The sequence below is a fragment of the Armigeres subalbatus genome, chromosome 2 (genome assembly GCF_024139115.2).
Source record: "Armigeres subalbatus isolate Guangzhou_Male chromosome 2, GZ_Asu_2, whole genome shotgun sequence".
NCBI classification, from domain to species: domain Eukaryota; kingdom Metazoa; phylum Arthropoda; class Insecta; order Diptera; family Culicidae; genus Armigeres; species Armigeres subalbatus.
Genome location: NC_085140.1, coordinates 2,600,203 through 2,621,511, shown reverse-complemented (window position 1 = coordinate 2,621,511; position 21,309 = coordinate 2,600,203). Strand labels below are relative to the sequence as shown.

At 37.1% G+C, this 21,309-nt stretch overlaps 1 protein-coding gene across 2 annotated transcripts in view; it reads left to right on the top strand.

Annotated features, from left to right (window-relative positions):
• LOC134217467 (juvenile hormone esterase-like) overlaps positions 1 to 20,985 on the top strand; it is a 57,090-nt gene extending 36,105 nt beyond the window's left edge. For both annotated transcript variants that reach the window (XM_062696240.1, XM_062696239.1), the window contains 4 exons: positions 6,193 to 6,342; positions 18,035 to 18,934; positions 19,495 to 19,793; positions 20,483 to 20,985. In XM_062696240.1, coding sequence (XP_062552224.1) covers positions 6,193 to 6,342; positions 18,035 to 18,934; positions 19,495 to 19,793; positions 20,483 to 20,663 — 1,530 coding nt within the window. In that variant the 3' untranslated portion in view covers positions 20,664 to 20,985. The remainder of the gene's footprint in view (positions 1 to 6,192; positions 6,343 to 18,034; positions 18,935 to 19,494; positions 19,794 to 20,482) is intronic.
• The last annotated feature ends 324 nt before the right edge of the window (positions 20,986 to 21,309 follow it).

The window sequence follows — 21,309 nt, the reverse complement described above, 5'->3', positions numbered from 1 at the left end:
GCAATGGACGCATTCTATTCTATGTACCACAAAGGGGTTGTACCACTTTTGAAACAAAGCGAAAGATTTCTGGTTACGCGTGTAGATCTTAAGGCCTATTCCAGGGTTTTCTTGGATGACCATGAACCCATGCAATGGACACATTCTATTCCATGTACCACAAAGGGGTTGTACAATTTTTAAAACAAGGCGAAAGATTTCTGGTTACGCGTGTAGATCTTAAGGCCTATTCCAGGGTTTTCTTGGATGACCGTGAACCTATGCAATGGACGCATTCTATTCTATGTGCCATAAAGGGGTTGTACCACTTATGAAACAAGGCGAAAAAATTCTGGTTACGCGTGTAGATCTTAAGGCCTATTCCAGGGTTTTCTTGGATGACCGTGGACCTATGCAATGGACGCATTCTATTCCATGTACTATAAAGGGGTTGTACAATTTTTGAAACAAGGCGAAAAATTTCTGGTTACTCGTGTAGATCTTAAGGCCTATTCCAGGGTTTTCTTGGATGACCGTGAACCTATGCTATGGACGCATTCTATTGTATGTACCACAAAGGGGTTGTACCATTTTTGAAACAAAGCGAAAGATTTCTGGTTACGCGTGTAGATCTTAAGGCCTATTCCAGGGTTTTCTTGGATGACCATGAACCCATGCAATGGACGCATTCTATTCCATGTACCATAAAGGGGTTGTACAATTTTTAAAACAAGGCGAAAGATTTCTGGTTACGCGTGTAGATCTTAAGGCCTATTCCAGAGTTTTCTTGGATGACCGTGAACCTATGCAATGGTTGCGTTCTATCTAATGTATCACAAAACACAGGTCCAAGCTCCAGGAAGTTCTTGTAAAGCTTTAAATACGTGAAAACGATGATGAACGTCTTACTGTGCGATATCAAGGATCTGCACCACTCATGACTTGTTGATTTTTTGGCGTACCAAGAACATCTTAAGGCCTCAGCATTCAAACAATTGGACGACCATGATAACGGAAACAATTTGGACGACCCTAATACCAAAATTGGTAAAAGACACATCTTAAGACTAAAAGTGAGTTAAATATCAAATTTTGCTTACCTTAAAGATTGCAAACTTTTTTTACGCTCCAAATTCCAAATAGCGCTCCCTCCTTTTACGCTCAAAATTCCAAATAACGCTCCCTCTTTTTACGCCCTAAATTCGAAATAACGCTCCCTCTTTTTACGCTCTGATTCCATTTACGCTCCCCCGTTTTGGGCGCAAAAAGAGGTTTTGCAGTACTGATCTCATTCATATCTGATTACATTTACACTCTGACCCTAATGTCTTAAATGTCGGATAACTTTTGAAAAAAAATGGGATAGAATGATATAAGAAATTTTTCGTTTTCTGTTGGCCATTTCTAACAAAACATCGAAGATTTTTTTAGAAGAAAACTGAATACGTATTTGTCGACTCAGAATGGAATTTTGTAGTAGGCGTTAATAGAAACAGCTTTATGATTTTGTTCAGTGGCGCAGCCAAAATTTTTGATAATACATGACCTACGGGACAGTATGGTTTAAGTCTAAATTTGCTTCGAAATTCCGCGGAATTCCGTTAAATTTCGGTATGAGCTAGTTTTTTCAAGCGAAATTTTTGTAATTTTACGAAACGAAACGAAATCAATAAATCAGATTTCGCTATGCTCAAATTCCGCGAAATTCCGCGGAATTTCGTTTCGAACCACCTGAAACGAAATTTTTCGAAATACCGCATATGCTTACTATTCAATATCCCAATGGACCAACTTGTTTTTCTTCCAGTCGAAATCCTTCTACAATTGATATAGTTTTAACGGATTCAAGTCAGCTGTGTGGCCAATTGGTAACTCATGCTGACTTTGACTCTGATCATCTTCCTGTGACATTTGAAATCTCACAAGAAGCCATTTATAATCCAATCAGCTCTACTTTTAATTATCATAGAGCTGATTGGGATTTATATAAAACGTATATCGATAGGAATTTTGATGTTGATATTCCTCTCGATACCAAAAGTGATATTGATAATGCTCTCGTATCTTTGACAAATTTAATTGTCGAAGCCAGAGGCATTGCAATTCCTAAATGTGAAGTTAAATTCAACTCCATTATTATTGACGGCGATCTTCAGCTACTGATCCGTCTTAAAAATGTGAGAAGAAGGCAATACCAAAGAACTCGCGATCCCGCGTTGAAAGTTATTTGGCGAGATTTGCAAAATGAAATTAAAAAACGTTTCGCTATTCTGAGAAATACCAACTTTGAGAATAATGTCTCGAAGTTGGATCCCAGTTCGAAACCCTTTTGAAATTAACAAAAATTCTTAAAAACCTCAAAAGCCAATTCCAGCGCTTAAAGAGGGAAATAAAATTTTATTAACAAATGGCGAAAAGGCTCAAAAACTTGCTCAGCAGTCGAGAGTGCCCATAATTTTAGTCTAGGTCTCACTAGTCCAATTGAGGATCAGGTTACACGAAGCTTCGAAGACATTCTCAATCAAGAGAATGTTTTTGACCCTTCGTTGGGAACTAATTTGGATGAAGTGCGATCTATTACTAGAAAATTTAAAAATATGAAAGCCCCGGGTGATGATGGTATTTTCTACATACTTATCAAAAAACTTCCTGAGAGCTCTTTATCCTTTTTGGGTAATATATTTAACAAATGTTTTCAATTGGCATACTTCGCAGATAAATGGAAAAACGCCAAAGTTGTTCCTATTTTGAAGCCGGACAAAAATCCAGCTGAGGCTTCTAGTTATCGCCCAATCAGTTTGCTTTCTTCAATAAGCAAACTGTTTGAAAAGATTATTTTAAATAGAATGATGGTTCATATTAATGACAATTCTGATGAATGATGAACTGATGAACAATTTGGTTTTCGCCATGGGCATTCAACCACTCATCTGTTATTAAGAGCTATACGAATCTAATTCGACTCAACAAATCTGAAGGATATTCGACTGGAGTTGCTCTTCTTGATAAAGAGAAAGCATTTGACAGTTTTTGGCATGGAGGATTGATAGTAAAATTGATGAATTTTAATTTTCCTCTGTACATCATTAAACTGATCCAAAATTATTTATCAGATCGCTCACTGCAGGTAAACTATCAGAATACTAAATCTGATAGATTACCTGTAAGAACTAGTGTCCCCCAAGGCAGCATACTGGGGCCCATTTTGTACAACATTTTTACTACTGACTTACCTGATTTACCACCAGGGTGTCAAATATCTTTGTTTGCCGATGACACGGGCCTTTCAGCCAAAGGGCGAAGACTTCGTGTCATTTGTAGTAGATTGGAAAAAAATTGGGATTTTTTCTCCACTTACCTTGAAAAATTGGAAACTTCCCCGAATGCTTCCAAAACTCAGCTTATAATTTTCCCACATAAGCCGAGAGCTTCTTATTTGAAACCTTCTAGCAGACATATTGTCACTATGAATGGGGTTCCAATTAATTGGTCTAGCGAAGCTAAATATTTAGGACTTCTGCTAGATCAAAAATTAACTTTTAAAAATCACATTGAAGGCCTTCAAGCCAAATGTAATAAATATATTAAGTGTCTATATCCACTTATAAACAGAAAATCAAAACTTTGTCTTAAGAACAAACTTTTGATTTACAAACAAATTTTTAGACCTGCCATGTTGTATGCTGTGCCAATATGGACTAGTTGCTGCAATACTAGAAAGAAGGCACTCCAGAGGATTCAAAATAAAATTTTGAAAATGATTCTGAAGTTGCCTCCGTGGTATAGTACCAATGAACTTCATAGAATTTCTAATATTGAGACATTGCAACAAATGTCCAACAAAATAATTTTCAATTTTAGACAAAAATCGTTGCAATCTTCTATTGCAACGATTAACTCCTTGTACCCTTAGTATAAAATAGGTTAAGATTAGTTTAAGTTGAAAACATTGTAATTCCTACATGGTTCAATTCAACCAGAGGAAAAATTCTAACTGCCAGAGGCAATTGAAATGTATTAATAATAACTAAAAGGTAACATAGCAAATAAGGATGATAGTGTTAAGAAAACACGGAACACCTAGTCTAAGAGATGAATGCATGTATTAGATAATTAGCAAATAAAATTAGTTAAAAAAAAAAAAAAATTCTCGATCTTTACGCTACAAACAACCATGCGTTCACTATTTATTTCGCATGCAAGTGTACCATTTGTCACCACCTTTAGTGCGTTTTGCCCCAGGCCCATTTTTTTAAAACAGATTTATGCTTTAGAAATTAAAAAACAATGAGATCATTGTGATATTTAGCTAGTTTTATAAATTTTGTGTTTGCAAGTTGAAATGATTCGGTATCCCGGTTTATATTGGCTAAAACATCGAAAAAGATTAGCCATGGACCATCTTCTTCTTTCATAACGTTGAAGAGACTGCCTTTTCGGTGCTGACACTATGTAGTTCACAGTTTGCACAGTGTTGCGCAAAGCCTTTCGCTGGTACTCAAACGATGGAACATCAAGAAACGAATAAATTGAAATTTCCAATTTGCCGATTGCTCCTTACGTCCAACTTATTACTGGAACCCGTGGATTTAGATGGAACATTATTTTTATCATTTATTCCAAGGGGAATTTTTACCTCCACATTTTCCATTATTCTCCAACTCTCTCTAAAAGGTCTTAAAGTTAAATTTATGAAGAGATAAAGATTCAAGTTTATAGAAAAAAGCAAAGAAGTAGTTTGGGATTATTCCACAAATTTGAATATTGTATTTATAACCACAATTTTCCTTTATATAATTGCCACTGATGTAGACAAACTGGAAGTACTAATAATGATATAGTACTTCAACCAGAGACTAATACTATCAGTATGGATACGGTGCTGAACAGATTGTTGTATACGTTTAGATAAGGTAGCTTGGAATCATTGCCCTCATAAATCCAAACGGGTGTTTTAGCACGCAGCGTTCGGTTTTATTTCCCATTGATACAACAGGGAATAGAGATAAAATATAACAAAACAATACAAAATCAACGAAATTTTTTTTTTTATTGAATTCCATTCATGTTAATCAATCAGCAATCAGATATATTTTCCATTCCACATATACATGATTTTCATTACAAACCTAAATCAAATTCATTTTGAGTGTATATATAGAATAATATCTCATCGAATGGAAAGTATAAATTTTGCTTAATGGTAAAAAAGTATTAGGCAAAACTTAAACTTTTGCTGTAGGTTGTTGTAAAAAAAGTTGTAAATCATTTATTGATTGAAAGTGAATTTATTTCATCGTATGTTGTGCTGCATCATATTTATTCCAGAGAAATATGCTTATTCCATGTTCATTCAGCAATCCACAGCCGACCTTCTGAAGGGTTATTAGTGCGGCGATTGCGAAGTCGAAGTCCACCGAAAACACGGTCATATGCCAAGATTCGAGGACACGCAAGCTAAGCCCTATCCATATCATACGACTCGTATCGTATTGTATGATATAAGAAACGAAGGATTAAGGAAGGTCATCTCGTTTCGAAGCATCTATGAAATTCCTATTTCTATAATTTATCTAAACCTAATTGAATGGCCAAACAGGGCCGTAATATTTATTGGGCGCCTCTTTCTTGCTAATAAAAACAAGTTGGGCAAATATTTCAATTTCACTCAACAGTTTCAATCTTACCTAAAAGAAGTAAGGTTATGAACTTGTCATAAGGGCTTCAGTTTATTGAGAGGACACTTTTACATGACGATATAAAACAGACAGATTGGTCAATTTTAATGGAGTTTGCTTCATCGTATATTATAATCCACTGTAGTTTTTGAAAAGAGATAAAACAGTTTCAAACATAAGTTTGCCAAAATATTTTTTATAAGCAAAATTGACAGTTTGTAAAAAATGTGAATCGGCATGTCAACATAATCACCAAGAAGATCGGAAAGAAACATATTGTCAATGGTTTGTCGATATTCAAAGTGATGATTCAGAGTGATCCTCACCCGGAATCATGAGAAAATCGATGCTACTTTTCGAAGGCATTCCGTGGATTTTTTGCCGAAAGATTCTATGTGAACCATATTATCATTATAACTGTTGACTAAGAGACGTTCTTTTGAAATAAAATCCATCTAAACGAATAAAATAAAAAAATGTAGCAATATTTTTAAAAATACTTATAATAAATTGTTCCTTTTGTCTATTCTTACAGAACCCAGTTCCAAACAAGCCTTGGTGTGAGCAAGGAGATTACAATGCTACTGTCGAAAAATCCATGTGCGTTCAGAAAAATGAACTATTCCCCGTTGCAGAAGCCATGGGCAGCGAGGATTGTTTGTATTTGAATGTCTATCGGCCAAAGGTGAGTTTTCCATGAAACTATTATTTGGATTATTGAGTATTTAGCTTCTAAGATTTGTCGTCCATTTCTTTCGAGAAAACTGAAAATGAACAGACCATACTAAACGTAGTATGAAAGTTGTTCAGCATAATATAGCTATTCCTAGAAAAGGGGAGGAAGTTTTATTTTGTTGGCATAATATAACACTAGAATTTTGCAATGTCCAATCATGTTTCTCTTGGAAAGTATATCACACAGTTATAATACTTCTCACTTGTACTATAGATAAGTGTTTAAAGTTTCTTTGCATCACAGTTGCCACACAGACTATTCATATAATCACCACCTTCGTGCGTTACCGATAGCCATAGTTCATCTGCTTGTTTACTCTAATGAACGCCACGCGCCGGTGCGGTGATAAATGCTGATATGACGATTATATTGAAAGTGTGTCGTCCGAAATTGCGGAAAACAACTCAACATGCACCTTCCAGTAGCAGCGCCATGTGCGCGAAACGCACGAATAGATAATCATTTCAAGGTTGATAACTTGTGCGCCTATCCGGCTCTGTGGATAGATTCGGCACCGATTGCGGCCGCTGATGTCTACACCTGACAAAGGCAAACGCTACTGAATTACTTTTCTCAGATTAACCAACATGATGCTATTTTAGGCGACACGTGTAGCTAATTAGAAAATTTCCCTACGGGGATTAGAGATTATCATAAGTCTAATCTATTTCGACGCAAATTATCGCGAGTTTATATTTCTCGTTTAGTGAAATAGGCAATTACGGGAGAGCCGCTTGATAGATACACGAACTGTGCGACCTCCTCAGTGCTCAGATAATTAGAGTTCTCGATTGAAAACTTATACAACTTAGGAGTCGGATGATGTAGTACGGTTGCTATGCAAACGACTTAGCTACTACGTATGATGGTTGACGAGTGTGCGTGCTTTATATGAGTTTTTTCTTACCTAGTTTTATTTACATTAATGAATATTGTTTGACACATTTTCCATCAGATCTATCTAGATCACTTTAAATATTTAGTCGCTTACCAAGGGACTTCCCACGAATTACCTTCTCAACTAACCAACTATTCCTTTCCCATGGCGCTTACGGAGATGCAGAAGATTCCTCCGCCATAATTGAGAAAATGATACTATTTTAATAAAATGGTGATTGTTTGGATCGACTTTCATCTGGTTTTTATACGACAAGTGGAACACATGATCATCAAATTTTATGAGTGTGCAAATAGAAAAATAAGATTGCTCTAGCGTAGCTTAGCTTGATTGACTGTACACATCGTAGTTGCTAGTCGTGATTGGCCGAGAAACAACAAATTTGCACAACTCACCAATTGAATAACTTTCCTGGGATTAGAAAGCCATTCTCACTGAACATGATTTAGAGTTTCAATAATTCAAGATCAATAACGATGCCGGCCACGTCCTCACAACCAATTTAGGATTAGGGGAGATACAAGAGACCGAGGAATCCGAGGAAAGGGATAGTTGGTTAGATGAGAAGGTAATATATAGGAAGTCGCCTTGGTAAGCGACTATTTATTTCTTCGGAACGGCGCCATATTCATACTGATACGAAGACGAAAACCCAACGCGCGCCTAAAGCATTTCACCGAATAATAAATATATTTTTTCTCTTGGCGACGACTAAAACACGCACTGTTTTCGCCCGCTCGACAGCTTTTGCCTACTATTGAAGATAGCGCTTGTATCGACCAAAGCGCATTACAAAACAAACTTTTTTCTTCTCAATACGGCGACCCAACTAAGCACTGTACTACTTTGTCCGATGGCTTCTGCCAACGTAGAAAAATAAAATTTGCTCTATGTGGAAAACTAAAGTCATTTTAAAATTGTGGGAATAAAGGGAAAAATAATAATGAAATGCTGTTGTTGATGATTTCTGAAGGTCTTCAAGGAATTTCAAATGTTGGTCAAACTGGTGTGAGCAAGTCCTCTAATTTTCAAAAAATAATAGTTGTACGTCACCATGTACGTACGTTTATCCGTAAATCTACCCGAGCATAACGGCTTATAAATGAGGTTCTTACGATGGATTGCTATATATTTAATTCAGTGCCAAATTTCGCAGTCGGCAGAATATTTCCACGTTTAGCCATAATTTGCTTTAAAAAAATTGACGTCAACTGCTTCCCGACACAGAACTGTCATTTCCATCCAAGCAAGCAATGATGATACCGTAATCAATAACAGCCGATTTGATGCCTTTTTTATGGAAAATTTCTAATTCTCCATGAAAATTTTATTTTGCTGCCATTAATTAACTTTTCAACCATACACAGCAGAACAAAATAACGGGAGTCTTGAGACTGTTCTGCACATCCAAATCATGATCGATTGCGCACCAATTCTTTTATTACACAGTAACTTTCGATTGTCGAACTCGGTAAAATTTCATTGAAACTTTCCAAAATGTCACGTGTCATTTGACATAATGTCATTTGAATGACATTTTGCCTCCCACGCCCCAGATTACATATTTACAGCAATGTCTTATTAGACGATGTTGTAGGCACATTTAAGGGCTATAAGTTCGACATACCTCAGGAGCCGATAGCCAACTTCTGAACAAATTTTGGAAAAATTATACAAACGAATGCAAATGACATTTTACAACACTGCTTGTTATTACTGAGTTGTTCGGCTAACTTTTTGTTTACTTTTTATTTGCTGAGTTTTCCAGTAAAAAATATTTTTTTGAATTATGATCCATAGAAAATCTTTTTGCAAAAGTCGAAATTCATGGAACCTTTCTGCCGATGCGAAATGGGCTACGCATCGCAATGAAACGAAATGTATGACATTGAACAGTTGCATTACAATTTTTTTATAATAGTTTTCAAAAATTTCAATTTGCGATTCCTCGGTTTTTCCGTACATTACACGAAAAACTTCTTCCAAAAACATCTTCGAGTCAATTTTCCAGTAAGCTATTTTGGCTGGTTCCACTGGCACATTTAACTTTTCCGTCTTTGTCGCAAGCAATGAAGAGCAAATGAAAAAGCCCAAATTATTGGCTAAATTTGCTTGTTGCAGAAGCGAAGGATAAAATATAAGTCGTCGCGATAAACTTGAAAATGCGCGGAAAGTGATTTGACATATTTCATTTGTCATTCTTTTTTGAAGAAAACTCAGTCATTTTACTGACTTATGGCGCAGCGCCGGTTAATCATCGAGCATTACCGAAAACTCAGTACTAAAAATTACTGTATACTGTAGTTTATGAAAACAATTACAGCAAATCAGTAATTTCCAGTGGAATTGCTTTTTTTTTATCTTTATTTAGGTGTTTTTTTAATTCTAGATTAAGTTCAACACCGGCAGTGGAATTGCTGATTTCCTCGGTAATTTTTATGGTTTACGGTGCAAAACCGTAAAAAAAATTACCGAACAAGAGAGTCGAGAATAAATGTGTACCTATGTCACTAATTTCGAACAAAACTAGCGCGTAACTCAAAATATGAAAATGGTTGGATACGACAATTTTAAATTTTCACCTAAAAACCCAAATTTATTCCCCAGTTGTGATGATGCCTTTCTCCAACTGTTGTTCGACTTAGGGCGGGGGTGCTACCCAAATGGTAAGATAATCTTGTTCACAGTTGATAAACAATTTCAATAAAACTGGGAAATTGGTGGCGAAATTCCGAGTCAATTGATGTATACATCTTAAAAAAATTGAAATATGTATTTATTGTACACCGTGTATCCCAGCCTATCTTGCCAAAAATTGTCTTGAGCGTCCTTTTCAAATGTTGGTCTAGAATTGCCCTTAAGTATGAACCTATTTGTGAATTTAGAGGGATTAATGTCCTTCAGTGTTGGCTTACACGAACATGTCCAGCATCTGTAGCACTTTTTCATAAACACCACTCTTTTGCTTCGACCGCGGGCATTGCTCTAATTCTATTGTTCTGCGTTTTGTGCGATTTTCCTCTCAAAAGTAGAGCGCAAGACAGCGGTCGTAACGAGACCCTGCAATTTGACTGGGCTCGTAAAGAATTGGAATTTTCAATGTTTTTACGTTGAAAATCAATAGTTTTAATGGGCTTGAAAATTGCTGGAGAGTTTCCCATTCGATTGATAATAAAATATAAATCTCGAAAATCCATCGAAAGCAAAAAGGAGCTACTAGCGTTTGAAATCTCGCCAAATTTCGTGACGGTCTCGAATTCTGAAATTTTTATTTTACACCCTGTATCTGAGTCTTCCCCTTAGACGTAGTGTGTGCAACTTTTGGTTTATTATTTCTCCATCTTGGTCCATAGTGCACGAAAACCCTTTTTTGTCGCTGCAACATATCTAGAAATAAAATGTATTGAAATATGTATTCTTATTTAAAAAAAATGGGGATGCAGCCTTCTTCATTGATATATGAAAAGAACTGAAATTTTTTTCACAATCTACACGGAAATAAATACATACCAATAATCATGAATTAAGAATCATGAAAATCATGAACTGATAAGTTCATGAAATCATGATTATAATTCATGATTCTAGCATTATTATTTATGGATCTGTGCAATCCCCACCAGTTGACAAAATGCATAACCGGTTATACTTTTAACACTCCGTTCCCAAGAAGCAAGAACGGCTAAGAAGTAGCACGCCGAACTTTCACTCAGTGGACTCGAGTTCGAGCCCTGTGTTAAACTTTTTTTTTCAATCTCAACAACTAAATCGTAACGCTTTGGATTTGTTACACGAAAATAAATCATGAAATCTTTTTCATAACATGAAAACACGATGGATTCACGAAATCGCGAATCATTTTCTCATTTTGGGGAACGGATTTCTACCCGTGTATTGTTTTGTTTTTTCATATACTAATTTATTTATCAATTGTTTCACGATAACATTTTTTTGAAATTTGTGAAAATGTTTTTCCTTAGGCCCTTATCAAAAGTGAAATGGCAAACTAGTGATGCAAATTCTATTTGTTGGTCACGAAGAAAGCACATGCAAAATTTCAGGCAAACAAAAATAGAATCGTGAAAAATAATCGTCACTTCCGGGAGTGTCGTTCATAATTATCTTGTTGCTATCCATTGCTTGACAGTCAAGCCTGAGTGGTACACGTCGATCGTGATTAGCGAATGCTAATCAGGACAGGTTTGCTGATAACTATGTGTGTTCCATTTCACTTTGAAAACAACTTTATCAGTGATTGGCATTTGTCAGAAATACACTAATCGGATGATCAGCTATGCAGTGTTAGAAATTTGATTTTTTTTAACGAGAAAATAAGCTTGTTTACGGAAGACCATGGATATCACAGCTCTGTGTTGAAAAAAGATTACTAGGGTATCTGTTCCTATATCAATAACAATAAGGCAATGCGTACATAAAGTACGTTGATTTCTCAGCCAATTAACATGTACCGTGAGAATAATTATGCTCAACTCACATAATTTTTAACTGAGAACAATTTGATGACCTCAAAAATGAAAAAATAATTTATGAAGTATTTAGCTGTTTCGGTTGACACCAACCGTGCTAACTTCTTAGACTCTTACAGTTCATCTGTTACTTTTGATCTGTCCATGTAGCAGAAGGTTCATGGAATACCATTTCACCGAACAAATGATAAGGTCGAAACTGTCGTTTGGTTGAGCCTGTCATAAGGTCGCAAACGTCGTTTCACCGAATTTGGCACTTGGCCGATTATGCCATTACAAACATTTTCGCATTTCAGAATGGACAACTCCGATTTTAAGAACGGCTACGCAGTCTTGAAGGATTAAATAAGATGTTTATTTGTTTATGTTGCCGTCTATGAAAACCGAAACCAAATTATACAGCTGATTTCTCAATAGAAAGGATATTTTTTCCGAACGGGTCATATGACCAAAACTGTCGGTTGGTCAAACAAGTCATATGGCCGAAAATGTCGTTTGGTTCCATTTGGTACCACGAAATGTTCGTCCCTATGTCCATTTCGGCCAAGCAGCTCTTACTCTATAGTGAATTAATTCTTATTGTGTTTGGGCAATTCGTAATGATATAGTAATAATTCTCGCAGAGACCAGGCCACTATTTGCACGAGGTTTTTTAAAATTCATTCGAAAGCTTTTGGCGAGTATATTAAGGATCCGAGCTAAATTCTTCAGAAAGATAGTCCCCTCGATAGTTATACACGAAATCACCTTTATGGACCTCGATTTTTGTCAATTCTTGACTCACCAAGACTGTCATAACTCCAACATTTCTAAACCGATATTAGAGATCAGCATATCGTTGGAAAGAGCAAGAGTTTATACTCAATTTAGATAGAAATAATATAAATAGAACCAGCCATATTTCAATTTCAAAATGCAAAATCAGTATTATTTTCTAGAAGAATTCTAGTATAGAAGAATTTTGAATGTTTGAATAGATCTTGGAAAACCAATGATCAAAATAAATTAATACTATTCGAAGGATATGCCGGTGAAGCGTGCCGGGACGGAAGTTAGTGCAGTACCTAGCCAATGAAAATAATTAAAACGCTGTTTTTAAAGGGTATTTAGCAAGGATTATTATTGAACAGAAAACTCCATTGGGATATTACACTGCCTAAAATACTCAGGAAAACTTGCTTCCTGTTATACATATAAAAAATAATGTAGCTGTACGCATGTTATGCCTGGAATGTGGAAAGGAATACTGATACTCTTCCCTTGCTCTTCAAAATGGGAGATAAACAGAAAGCAAAAACTGCGTCCAACTCACTTTAAAATAAATTGAAACTTCTGTATAAAATTTTTTCATGCTTGCCCTAAGGGAACTATCAAATCTATAGGGGAGAACAGTACATAACGCATCCACGAGGCAAAATTACCTAACTCATAAAATCGGGGCATTTGGTGCCAAAGTTGTTTGGTCGAATGTATCATTTGTCTGAACAGACCATTAGCCGGTTAACATCCCGAAAAACGTGATCGTCGGCTTTTTCGGTATGAAATCGTATTTTAAATGGCATAGTATGTTCAGCAAGTATGTTGCATACATCAAGGGGTATCATTTGAGAAAATTTTATTTTTGATTAATTCACCTAAAAGTGAGATAGATTTTTTTTTCAAAATGTGTTTAAACAAAATGGGGTCTTTGGGAAAGTTGTCAGAAATAATGTACAGAAAAACTTTGTCAGTAAGAGCTACAGTGTTCTTCTATTAAAAAACTTACGTTGTCTGTGTTCTGGGGTCATATTGACCCCAAATTGAAATCGTTATAACTTTCTTATTGTTTGGCCAATTTTGGATTTTTTGGGCTGTTTCGCATGGATGTCCAGGACTGCAAAATGGTACTCAGTATAATTAGCATTTCTTCCAAGAGGTGCCGCTAGTGAACAGTTATATTTGAGTAGATTTTTCCATGGGAGATCTGACGTATTTTGATGCTTAGTGTTTTTGACAAATAATAATGTGTGTTATAACTGATCACTAGCGCCGCCTTTTGGAAGAAGTGCGCATTACACTGAGCACCACTTTGCAGTCCTGGACATCCTGAACATTTTTGCCGAATACAACTTGGGTGTATGTACGAAGGATCTCAAGCTAGAGCAATATTTCACACATGCAAGAACATTGCAAGCACACTAGCGCCGCCTAATTGTAAAATTCATAATTTTTTTTTTTTCGTCACAAGACAGTCCATTCTCACCAGATGAACTTTGCCAAGGACATAATTTTTACAAATTTCAAATTTGTGCGATAGGAGTATTTACAATGAGGAAATTCCATATATCGGAATATCATGAGTTAGTCTAAATTAATGATTTCATATATGCTACCACCTAGCGGACAAGTTCTAAACTAATCAATGCCTCATGTCACAGCACACGCCTGCCTGCATAATCTTTTTGAAAATCTGCAGCTCAAAATGGGTAGGATTTTCAGATAAAAGCAAAATAAGCATAAAAAATCACTGTTTTTGTACCCTTTTTTACGGAAACCCCTCCCCGCGAGGTACCCGCCCACTTATGATCAATCTTAGATAACGTCTTAAAAGATGAATAAATTATCTCTCGAAACAGCCCAAAAAATCCAAAATTGGACAAACAACAAGAAAGTTATAACGATTTCAATTTGGGGTCAATATGACCCCAGAGCACAGACAACGTAAGTTTTTTGGAGCACAGACAGAAGGTTAAATCAGGATTTCATACCGAAAAAGCTGACGATCACGTTTTTCGGGATTTTAACCACTGTGCATTAGGCCGAAAGTCATTTGGTCGAAAGGGTCATACAGCCGAATAGGTCATTTGGCCGAACAGGACATTTGGCCGAAAACGTCATTTGGCCGAATAGGTCGCTTGGCCAAATATGTTGTTCGACCAAATATGTCGTTTGACCAAATAGGTTGTTTGACGTCTAACTTCTCAACCATCATTTATCACTTCTCACTGCGAAAAGTGAGAAATGAGAAGTTGATGAGTGAAACGAGTGAGAAGAGAGGCATCTCTTTCACAGTGAGACGTGATAAGTGAGAAATGAGGATTGATAAGTGTCACTTCTCACTTCTAACTCCTAATTTCTCACTTCTCACTGTGAACAGTGCGTAGCACGAAATGAGAAGTGAGACGTTTCTTTTCTCACTTCGCTCAACTCATTTTTCACTATTCACTATGAAAAGGTCTTACTTCTCACTTGGCACTACTCACTTTTTACAATGAGGAGTAAGAAGTGAGGAATGATTAGTGAGAAGTGATATTTTTTTATATCTTTATTAGCGAGACTTTCAGCCCAAGGCTGGCTCAAGTGATCACTTCTTTTTTATTATTTCTCACTTCTTACTTCACATTACTCACTTTTTACAGAGGGAAGTGAGAAATGAGTGTTTTTATATTCTATATTCTCATTCCTCACTTTTGCAGTGACAAGTGAGAAATGATGATTGAGAAGTGAAACGTCTCACTTCTCACTTCTTACTTTTAATAATATTGTACTTTTAATAATTTAGTAACCTTCCATCTTTTGGAGCTACAGCTCAAGACACTAACCTTTGTTATTTCTAATAGAGTACCCTTAAATGTGTCGATAGTGAAAGGGTTGAAGATTTCTTAGTTATTCCCTTCAAATTGATTTAGCCTGAAAATAGACTATTTTATTGCTTATTAATCATGCCTAGAACTGCATATTCATTCACCTTAAAAATAATGGGAATAATAATTAGGACAAATTTCCAACAATACGACACGGTAAAAAAAAACAAATGAAAAAAAAAATCAAATTGACTTAACTCTGCTAATTGCAAATACTTGCAAAAAATTTCTTCGGGAATCTTGAGGAAAAAGTTCTTCACTATCAAAATTGAAATTATCGTTATTTTAAAGAACCGTCGTCGGGGGTGACAATGGGTCAAATGGGTGAGAATGAGTCACTGTTTCAACTACTTAGAATGGTTGTAGAATGGATTGAATGTGTCTGAGGGCAAGAAGACTAAAATATAAGAGACCCTTTTGAACGATTTTGCTCTATGACTTCTACGACTATGACCAGGCTGCCGTTGAGAGCGATGACCCATTCTCACCCCAGACCCATTGTCACCCTCGATGGCGGAATTTTAATGTATCTGCATTTTTTTTGAGTTTTGTTCTTGCTTTTGTACTTTATTTTTGCACACCATTTAGAAGCTTATACAATAATCTTTGTAAGGATGTATTATATCATGGAAAAAATGTGAACAAGTTATTCAAAGAAATAGTTGAAAAACAAACATTTTTTCAACTGAATTTGTCCAATTTTTGACTTTGACACCTTGTATCTCTGGAACTAAAGCACGTAGAGACTTCAAATTTTGGATTTTTCTTAATCAGAATATTGGTAATCTATAAAAAATATGTGGGAGACATGACATATCCGCCATTATGAAATCCTATGAAATCCTATAGTGAAAACGGTCCTCCGGAACTTTTGCAATTTACCACTTTTACGGATGTTCCGGATCTTCCAGGGGGTTTCCGATGACCACTCGAGAGATAAAGTTTCCGAAAGTTAGGAAAAGTCAGAATTTTTCAGATTTTTATCTCGTTGCGTTAGTTTTAGGTGTGCTTGGATCGAAACGGACCCCAATGCACTAGGAAGGTTACTGAACACTAAACTGCGAGGCGGCAATGTCCCAGTGGGGAATGTAATGCCAATAAGAAGAAGAAGAAGACCCGTTCGACCAAATGACTCATTCTGGTAAATGTCCTATTCGGCCGTATAACCCGTTTGGCCAAATAACTTCCGGCCAGATGAGTGTCGGCATAATTGTTTTTATTCGGCCTAGTGGCATTCGGCCAAATGGCTTTCGATCGAATGAGTTTCCCTTCTCCCATAAAATCATTCATACAACCCTTTGTAGGACATTTATGAATGTATATAAATATTAGTTATTTATTAATGAGCTGGCGATTAGCGAATCTTTCATCTCATTCGTAAGATTATCGCACAATTCGTTAAGACAAAGCAAACAACCATGCGTTCACCATTTTTTCACATGCAATTGAGTCATTTTACACAACAATTCGGACGGTTTGCCCTAGGCCCATTGTTATAATACATTTTAAATACGCTAGAAAGTCATAAAAACCGTAAAGTTGCATCTCATTATTTGAATTGGCCGTCTTCAATGTTTCGCATTCGTAGAGCTTAATAATTTTATTGGTTTTCACAGATTATTTGACAGTGAGTTGAAGTTAAGATAACTAACTTTGACGAAATCTCAGAGAATTTTCATCAGAAGCTGAAAATCAGAATTTTCCGAAGCTGTAACTGAGACTTGAATAATATAATCGTACAATGCACCTAAGATGTACAACACGTTTGTAATTTGATTATTATGAAATTGATTTACAGGCATTTCAAAATCGTCGTCCTATACTTTGCCATGAATGATTTTGTTGTTTCTCGCCACCGCATGTATTCTTTATTATACTTCTCACATTCGTCAATATGTACAACTGGTAGGTTCTTCGACTAAAATTTAGTATATTACGTAGCATCTTAGGTACACCCGTTCTTGTTGACCTGTTCATGCGCGTTGCATGCTTTGGCAATTTGCTGATTTACAGCGCTAATCCAAACTTTCAATATTCCCTAATCTTATATCGATTAATTCCGATAGGTAACCTCGGACTGTAGCACCAAATTAAAAATGAAACCAGCTGTTCTCTGTCACATGAAATAAACCGGATATTGAACCCAAGTCATAAATTTAGACCTGATCTATGACACCTGACGTACGATAGATTTCAGTCCCGATTGATTGCGATAAGGAACGCTTATCATCCCAAGCGCGATTCCCATTGACCAGGCGGCAGCGCGGCACACGAAGTCGGTGGCCGGCTTGTTTTGTTTGGCTGGCAAGCTTCTTTTTTTTTAGCCGTCCGTCGACTGGACGATAGATGCGCTCGTCAATTATTCGGCTGCGCCCGTGCCTGCGACTCGCGCCGCGGATCTGGGTGCAATATGTAGTAGGCGACGAAGACGACGACGACGGGTGACCGGCCCGGGGCGTGAGAAATGCAAATGAACTCCGGCAGCGACGTAGTAAGCCACGCGCGCTCTCTCGGAAGCACGTGCTGCTGTGTGGTTTCCATTTTCGTGTTTCTGCCGCTCGAACAGATGATTCAGCAAATGTGTTTATGGGCCACGCTGATAGCTTTTATTTTTTGCTTCTTTCTCGTTTCAGGGTCAGAACACCAGTAAAGCGGCACTACCGGTGATGGTCTACATTCATGGGGGTGGGTACTTCTCGGGTAGCGCCAGCCCTGGTATTGTTGGGCCGGAGTATTTTATGGACACTAAGCGGGTCGTGTTGGTGACAATCCAGTACCGGGTTGGAGTGTTTGGTTTTCTGGCAACCGGAGACAAAGTGGCGCCAGGGAATTTCGGTTTGAAGGACCAAACACTGGCTCTGCAATGGGTGAAAAAGAATATCAAAAAGTTTGGAGGAAATCCGAGTCTCGTAACAATTTTCGGACAGAGCGCTGGTGGAGGATCAGTGCATATGCATATGATCAGTCCGATGAGCGAAGGACTGTTTTCAAGAGCGATTGTGATGAGTGGTAATGCAATTGCTCCATGGAACTTCCCCACAAAGGATCCACTGAGTTTGGCCCGGCAACAAGCAGAAGCAGTGGATATTCCATGCGCAATGAATCTTACGTCTGAGCAATTGATAGATGGTCTAAGGAACGTCGATGCATTGGTGCTCTCTAATAGCATTAGCAAACTGAAACCGTGGTCGGTCGACCCTTTAACACTTTATCGACCGGTGATTGAATCGCCAAACCTGTCGAACCAGGCCTTTTTAGTAAAAGATCCTCGAGAATCATGGCGGAAGGGCAACTATCAACAAATTCCTTGGATGACCGGATACATATCAAACGATGGTGCTGTACGTGCCATTGCCATCTCAACGAATCAGCAGCTTCTGAAGGATCTTAATGCGAATATAAGCACGCTGCTTCCGTTGTTGATGGAAAAAGAACCGACCAATGAGTTTCTAATGTCGTTGAAGGATCGCTTCTTTGCCGATAGCGCTAATGATGAATGGATCACCGAGGGGAATGCACAACAGCTGATTAGGGTAAATATATTGTAAATACCATGCATAGCTACAGATTAAACCCACACATTTTCATGCGATCATTGTATTTTAATAAAGAGTTGCGCGGTGGGACAGTAATGTTATAAAGAGTTTGGTATCATTGCGGCACACATGATTCGTGTCTGATTGCTTGTTTACATATTTCATATTTTCCTAATGGATGAAGTAATCATCCTTATCTATTTTTCGCAGTTTAGCGTCCATTGAAAATGTTGTAATTAAAATGTATTATGTGGTGCATGCAGCAAAACACTATTTCTGAACCGTAGTTTCTTTGCATCTGAGCATCTTACAGTTGAAGCCGAGGCTGACAATTTCCATTATAGTCGTATGAAGACGTACGAAAAATGGCTTCTCAAATAAACAAAAATGTTATTTTAAATTTATTATCACAACAGTAAAATTTAGTTTAATTTTTTTTTTACTTTTTTATTATTTATTTTGACCTTTCGTAGACCGGTGAGACATTTTTTTTTATTAAATATTTGTACTATATAAATAATCAATAATTCAACCACTATCTTAACTTTTCAACGCAGCTCTACACAGAAGCAGGATTCCTATTCCCATTGCACTCATCCGTGAAGCAGCACGTGATCTCGGCTGATACGCAACTTGCGCCCGTCAGCATATACAAGTTCAGCTTCCAAGGTCCCTACTCGTACTCCTCGCTGTACACGTCCAACCCGGAAAAGCGCAACTTCGGCGTGGTGCACTGCGACGAGCTGATCTATCTCTTCCGGTCGCCGTTGCTTTTCCCGGACTTTCCGCACAAATCCAAAGAGGCGCGGATGTCGCACCGTTTGGTCGAGTTTTTCATCGATTTTGCCATCAACGGGTAAGTTTGCTAAATGGTTTATGGGTACCGGAAAATATTGGAACGAAACAGAAACCGGAATCGCGATGCCACCAAATGCTGGGAAAAGTTTTTAATGAGATTTCGGCGCTCTGCATGGCTTGAATTAGCTTTGCATCAGCTTTGGAACTTGTCCCGCTCAGTCGATTCAAGTTCAAACGAGGGTGGAAAGTTTGAGTCGTTTGAAAGTAAAAGACAGATTTATTATCCCGGAATATTGGAAAGCGATTAAGCTCATCGCTGTTATCGTACTAACTATTGAAAGTGGAGGTTTGGCGGTTAATTGGTTTTCAAACTGATATCTTCCGCTTTTGTAACCACAATATAAAAGCATAACGTCTAACCGAAGTTGTATTCATGAAACCCAGCGATGCTACTTTGGAATAATATTTAAAGTAAATGTAATCCCTCTACTTATAATTTGTTCTACACTCAACTTTATGTGGTTGGAAACATTATTCAACATTTTTTTCATTATTTTAATACAGTCTGCTGAAACAGAAGTGATAATAATATTCATTGTGAGAAAGATTTTCAACCCACGACTAATTCATTTGGAAACAAGAATAAAAAATTACCCACAAAGTGACCATAAATTAATACCGTTTAATGTAGAAATCGATTAAATTCCAAATGTCACCGTAACTAATAAATTTAATTTTTCTGCACAGTGTGGCCACCCCGCGGAAGCCATACCGTCCTTGCACCAACGACAACGAGGTGTACCAATCAATGGACTGCGATGTGATTGAGTTTACCAATTCCGACGAACCGGAGAAGCCCTTCAAGGTGCGGGTAGTCAACGGGCGAGACGAGGATATGTTCGCCTTCTGGAAGAAGTATTACGATTGAGTAAGGCACAATTGCACCAGGATGCAGCACGAAGGACGAAATGGCTTTTCTCTTTGTTCAACTATTTGTTGGCGGAAGCTCTAGTCGTTCAAAAGCTGCAAAAAAATGACATTGTGATAAATTTCGGTGTTATCATTGAGAGTTATTGATGGTGTTTAGGAATGAGGACCAAATTATGTCAGGATAATGACTCTTATTTCAATGTTGTACAAGTTTATAGCACGATAAGCAATCTATTATTAGGGACCTAAATTTAAGGCGTTTAGATTTTATTTATAGGAATGACAGTTCTATTTTAAAATTAATGAATATACAAATTCAATTCATGAAGGTTTACTGATCCGAAAGTCCAGTTAGCAACGTTCAATTATTATTGTTGGTTGTACATTGGAATGGAACGATTTCTAATTCTTCGACAATTTATTACAGAGAAAATTGGTAAAGGAGCACTACTGGAAGAGGTCCATTTCTTTTTATGGAATTTTCGAGAAATAACTCAGCTTATTGCATCCAACCAGTAATCTTCAGATTTCCATACAGAACCTACCAGGAATTGCAGATGTAGGAATACACGAAACTGGCAGAATCGTATGCAAATATTTTATGACATCCGAAAACCTTAATGAAAAAGTAATTTTTTTTAAGA